The following is a 6,000-nucleotide window of genomic DNA, read 5'->3' as shown; positions in this document are numbered from 1 at the left end:
AGATGTCAGAATATTTTGTCCCAAGAGGAAATAGGTTTATCTCCCAAATTTACTGATTCATTGGTGCATTTCATTGAGGTTATCTTCTATTGGAGCTTTATTCCATGTCAATCTGAATCAAAAACAACCTTGATAAATGAGATTGATATGGAACTTCTCACCACCTCTTGCCTGAAATCAGGCATCAACAGTCAATAACTACTACAGCTGAGACGAGTTACAGAGTGCTATATATGCGTACTAGCATTCAACTAGTCAGTAGCATTTGGTACAAAAGAGGGTCAAGAACAGCATACATCATCCGATGTTTTTATTGGTCACAGGCAAAGTTACAAAGCAGTTACACTGAATAATGCTGTCACAGTCATGTCGTCATGTGAGGTTGCTACAACACATTTAAATTTCACACAGTGAAACTACTTTAGGAAAAAAACAAACAAACATGCTTGTAACAGGTCAAGAAAATACACTTGGTTAAAGGAAAAAAACGGTCCCAGGACATCAGCCCACTCAAACTGAAGTTAATGGGAAAGCTTCTATTGACTTCAGCAGGCTTTGAATCCAGCCTCCACCATGCCCTGACCAAACTGTAAGGTCAAATGCCTCTCTCTGCTCAGTCACAGACCCTTCAGACTTCTAAAATACTTGTGCGTGATGTATTTTCTTTCTTTTAAAACAAGAAGAACATAAATGTGTAATTGACTACGCCAAACTTTATACATAACAGAGGCAATTTTGGCTCGTCAGTTTTAGAGAGAGTGGAAGAATTACAAAGACAAGAGCATGTGTACTAGAAAAGGAGGGAGTTTCTACACTCCTGAGTACCTGTAGCAGCTGTGTGTGACCTGAGAGCTTCCAAGAAAGCTCATGACATGCTTCTTCAGGATTTGCATCTAGCAGTGTCTGCGTTCAAGACAGATAACTTATGTGAGCTGGAATGTGGATGATGTAGCACTAAAGAGACAGCTAAAAATGCAGCTAGGATCTGGCTGTTTGCTGCCAATGGACAACGGAACTGCCTGTGGGCATTTACTGTAGTAATGAGAAGTAAAACCTGTGCCATTAAAGAAGATCATATTACCATTTTAAGGCAACAATCTTAGTGCAAAAATACCTTTTCTTGGAGGAAAAAAAAAAAAAGAATTTCAAAACCACAACTGACATAATCATGCACCAAATCTAAAAAGGCATCTTTGCTTTAAGAAAAAATCTATTTTACTTCAAATTATACTTATATTTGATGAAAAGTTATTTATGAGAGGTCATCTTTCTGTTTTTTTTTTTCTAATTTTTAGGTGACTTGATGCATCATATTCAAAATAATTCTGAGGACGCATATACAACAGGCAAAATATGCATCAAACTCTCCTTCAATGTTGGAGACACTAGAGGGCAGCAACACACCAACACTTCACTGCTATCAAAACCACCTAGGAGCCTATTCCTTGCTGGGGAAGTCTCAAACATCAGTCTTACTGCTAACCTCAGTATAGGTTCTTGCACCATAATGCTGCATTATTTTATGAGACCCAAGCAACACTCAGAATGTAATTCATGCTTCAAGGAAAACAGGAGTAGAAAGGTGCTGCTGTTTGTATTTCAATGGTCAAGAACATAGTTATTTCCCCCAAAGTGTAAGATATTTGCTAATTATCTGTTTTTAAAGTAGGGTATTAGTCATAACCCATACCTCATAAATTTCTCCTTCTCCAGTGCATGTAAAAATATTTTTTTTGTTTGTGTCTCAGACTATGATGATCAAACGCCAATAACACTTAATAATGGACATGGTTTACCACATTCAAGTGGGAATGACAGGAGCTGCCATTCCGTGTTATATACATAGTCCATCAGGAGTCCCTGAGATACAAATATGGCACCCACTCTCCTCCCTACTGGCATTTTGGTCAAGAGATCTCAGTAAATGTTCCAGCTTATTTAAAAAAAAAAAAAAAAAAAAAAAAAAAAAAAAAAAAAGTTTTCATTAATTAAAAACAGGCTATTTACAAACCAGTTGTGAAATGGACAACAACATTCCATAGGAAAAATCAGACCTTTTCAAAAGTTGGTAAATATGTTTTTAACTGTAAAATCTCAGATACTGGCTGTTTTCTGTCTTGATAGAAGCTGAGTCCTGTAAGTAATTCTATATCTCTGACCCGAGCTGTGTGAAATTTCATTCTCTCTTCAACCCACAAAGACTCAGACTTGCCATCCTATTGGGAAAGAGGAAGAAAAAAGTGTTTGTAAAATGTAATTTATTCATTGACTTAATGTATGTCAGGGAAATAAACAACATTTTAATGTTTTATAAAGGCAAAACGCAGTCACTGGTGGCAAAGATATAACTTAGAAAGCACTGGCTTCTACAAATAGTTAGAATCTTGCCTGAATTTAGTACATGCAGTTAACATCCTTAAGTACACACAACTTGAATCTGCACCAGTTGAAAACTGGTGATAGTAAGGAGTGCCATGTGAAGTCCAACATCTATCCACCATCTCCATCATAAAGCTGTTGCTGAGAACTGCATTTGACTTGGGGAGTGATTTGTGTAAATCTTCTCTGTAGGACAGGTCAGCACACTTCACATGCTCTGTTCTGGTTTATAAGGAGAACAGCTATGTTGATTTCCATCACAATGCCAAGGCACCTGAACTAGAAGCAACCAATGCTGTTCAAGACTGTCTACATCTTCTCCTTTTGGATATGTATTTGATCTACAACTGAATCTTCTTTGTGGATGAAACCTTCTCCTAGAAGCTCTTCAGCCTTCGCAGATGTTATGACTAGATACTACTGCTACAGAAAGTTATGTGTTCATCACACTGATTCTCTCAACACATTCTCACTACTTCACTAGCTATAAGTTTTGGTCTTCAAACAGAAAATGCCTATTTTCAGCATATATACACATTTTAATATAATTCTGCTTACAACATTGTCTTCCCTCCTGGGATGACCATGATAGACCGCAGGGTTTTTACAGTCTTTAATTAGCTAATCACTGATATTCAAGCAAAACAAGTTCAAGCCCGGCTTCTGATGTGTATGGGTACTAAACAGGCTACTTACTGCGCAGCTTTCACTGTTGTCTTCTCTGTGAGGCACAATGAAAGACAAGGCATCCAGAGACCCTTCACACTCCAGAGGAGTTTCAGAAGTATTTTTACAACTAGTCAGCACAATGAAGAAATGACTTGGAACAGGAACTTCTGAGTTACCACGGTGTCTGAAATGCATAAGATCTTTCAGTAAATCTACCAAATCATACTTGTACAAAGAACAACTGGCAATAATCAGCTATATTCTGGCATATTGATTTTACCAATCCATGTATTTAATCGAAAGAATGCTTAGTCCTGGAAGGAAAATTCATCTGTAATCAAAATTGACAGCATATTCCAGATTAATATTCCAGATATCAAGTTTGGCTTGTAGGCTGATCCAAATAATGAGTTTGATGAGGTATAACAACAAAACTGATTTATCATAAAAAAGGTGCAGGAATTTACCATCTGTTTGCTATCTTAAACCAATTTTGCTAGCTGGGACTAACTACTACATTTGTGCTGACAACTTAATAGTGGAACACTGCTAGATACATGGACTCAGGAATATCAACCACAATACTAGGGATAAGACGCCACTCATTCACTCCTAGAGGCAATGTCATAACTTTTCAGTCTAACAGACATTATTCCACATGCAACAGCTTCTCTTACACCTCTCTGTCAGGTTTTAGGATGACACATTTCTATCATGCATTTTCTATATGCTTGTTGTTTACTTCTAAGCGTTACACAGCTCTGTCTGTTTAGAGCCATTTTACTGCCTCTCTCTGAACTGTCACAACCTGACAAGGATCCATCTCAGCAAGACGCCTTCCTTGCTAACAAGGATCATAATTACTTTGTAACTTCTAATGGAGTAAAGAAGCAAAGGAATATGATGCAAAAGATTCTCACCTTTTCACCTTTTCTGGGGTATCATACAGTCCATCAAAGTCATAATCAAACACAGGACCACTGACTACATTGACACCATTTCTGGCTGCAGCATATTCAGGCAGCAGGTATTGATGGAAGTAGTTCCATAACACTGAAACACAGCAATGGAAGTGGTAAGCATCATCTCCAAGGTAGGAGATGTTAATATAACTGTGCAGACTTTTCAGTAGTGTATAGACAGGCATGGTAAGCTAGGAAAATAGTAAATTATATAGGTGTTCACAGTTTTCAAAGGCTACATCTATCATGGCTAGCATGTACACCCACATCTCTATTTCATGTGCACGTTTTCAGTTTAGATGTACATGCAAAAAGTCTCCTTACTTCTATATTTTTAATTCAGTTTGAGAGAGACCTACTGCTCCGTTCAAAAAAGACACTTTTTTTGTCCAAAGAAAGTGCCATACTTATTCTTCTTTTCACCAGGAATGTGCTTAACTTCCCTTAGCTGACTGCCTCGTGTCCACTCTCACCTAGGAAAGCCCAGGTCTTCATATCTTTTCTGCTAGAGATTTGATTATTTTCCTGTTTCCTTAGTGATTGAGACCCTAAATTTCTGCCTAGAAGGTCTGAGATTAGGAGATGTTCCTAAAATAGAAGTGAATTTAACTCACATAACTATAAAACTGGCATCTAGGTTCTCTAGAAGACACTGTATAAAACCTTGTTTATATAGGTAAGGAAATGCAAGCAAAAATATCAGGCATTAAATGGAGACATCTATATTACAATCCTGTGCAACTAGCCAGTTGATTGGGAATCACAAGCTCACAATGGTAGGTCTTTGTCCCACAAGTGACAGGCCTACTTTAAGGAAATTTTCACAAAGTCCACAGTCTGGAGAGCTCTTATTTCACAGAGACAGCTGTATCAGTGATCTTTTGCATGATTTGGAAGCAAGCAAGATATCAGGAGTCTTGCATTCAAATGCACAAATATGTACCTTTAAATGCAGGATACATTGGCACAATGTTGCTGGTAAGCAAGGCATCATAGTGAGGTTTCTTTGCATCTGTCATCAAATCTGAAATCAAAAAGGAATTAATTACTTGGATTTGTTACTTTAAAAGCATTAAAACACAACTCTAAAGATTAATGTAATGATGTTAACATGGAGCTGACCTAACTTCACTTCTCAAAGTTGATGTAGGTCTCAGTGGTAACTTCAGTATGTGCTGAAGTTTCCAGTTCCAAAAATAAAATAATCTTAGCAGCAACACTAATTGCCCTTGTAACGGTGGACACATATTTTAATGTTTTAAAATATCAGAACAGGTTTTTGAACTGAGGGGAAGGGTATAAAATTCACTCCATGAATGTCAGACCAACTTGTTCTGCCTACAGAATTGTACTGGGTCTGGCTGGGATGTTAACTTTCCCTGCAGCAGCCCATACAGTGCTGTGCTCTGCACTTGTAGCTGGAACAGCAGTGTTATCACACCAGTGTTGTGTCTACTGCCAAGCAGTGCTGGCACAGCATCAGGACTCTCTCTAACCCTCCTAGGGGGTGAGCAAAAAAGTGAGAAAAGAAGCATCAACAGGGCAGCTAACCTAAACCAACCAAAGGGATATTCCATACCATCTGATGTCACACTCAGCAATAAAAGGTGGAAACAGGAAGAAGAGGGGAGGGGTGGGCTCTTGTTGTAAAAACATCGGTCCTCCTCCCTAACACCGGCTACTTGTGTTGAGGCCCTGCTTCAAGGATGTGGTCAAGCATCACTCATTTGTGGGAAGTAGAGAGTAATTTCTTTCCTCTGCACTTCTACATAGCCTTTATTTGTTTTGTTTGTTTGTTTGTTTTCCTTTTTCCCTTTCCCCCTCCCTTTTCCCCTTTCCTTTTTTTTTCCCCCTTTAGTTAATTTGTTTAGGTAATAATAATCTTTCTTTAATAATAATAATTATTTTTTTCCCTTTAATTAAATTATTTATTTTTTATTTTTTTTATTTCCCTTTAATTAAATTATCCTTAACCTGTGAGTTGTTCTTT

General features: G+C 37.7%; 1 protein-coding gene across 2 annotated transcripts in view; it reads right to left on the bottom strand.

The window, feature by feature from the left end:
• Positions 1-295: 295 nt before the first annotated feature.
• ENPP1 (ectonucleotide pyrophosphatase/phosphodiesterase 1) overlaps positions 296-6,000 on the bottom strand; it is a 55,494-nt gene continuing 49,789 nt past the window's right edge. For both annotated transcript variants that reach the window (XM_084512838.1, XM_084512839.1), the window contains 4 exons: positions 4,954-5,034; positions 3,969-4,101; positions 3,076-3,232; positions 296-2,216 (listed from right to left, as the gene is read on the bottom strand). In XM_084512838.1, the coding sequence (XP_084368964.1) occupies positions 2,049-2,216; positions 3,076-3,232; positions 3,969-4,101; positions 4,954-5,034 (539 nt within the window). In that variant the 3' untranslated portion in view covers positions 296-2,048. The remainder of the gene's footprint in view (positions 2,217-3,075; positions 3,233-3,968; positions 4,102-4,953; positions 5,035-6,000) is intronic.

This window comes from Aythya ferina, assembly GCF_964211825.1.
Source record: "Aythya ferina genome assembly, chromosome: 3".
Lineage (NCBI taxonomy): Eukaryota > Metazoa > Chordata > Aves > Anseriformes > Anatidae > Aythya > Aythya ferina.
This window is presented reverse-complemented; position numbering and strand designations above follow the sequence as displayed.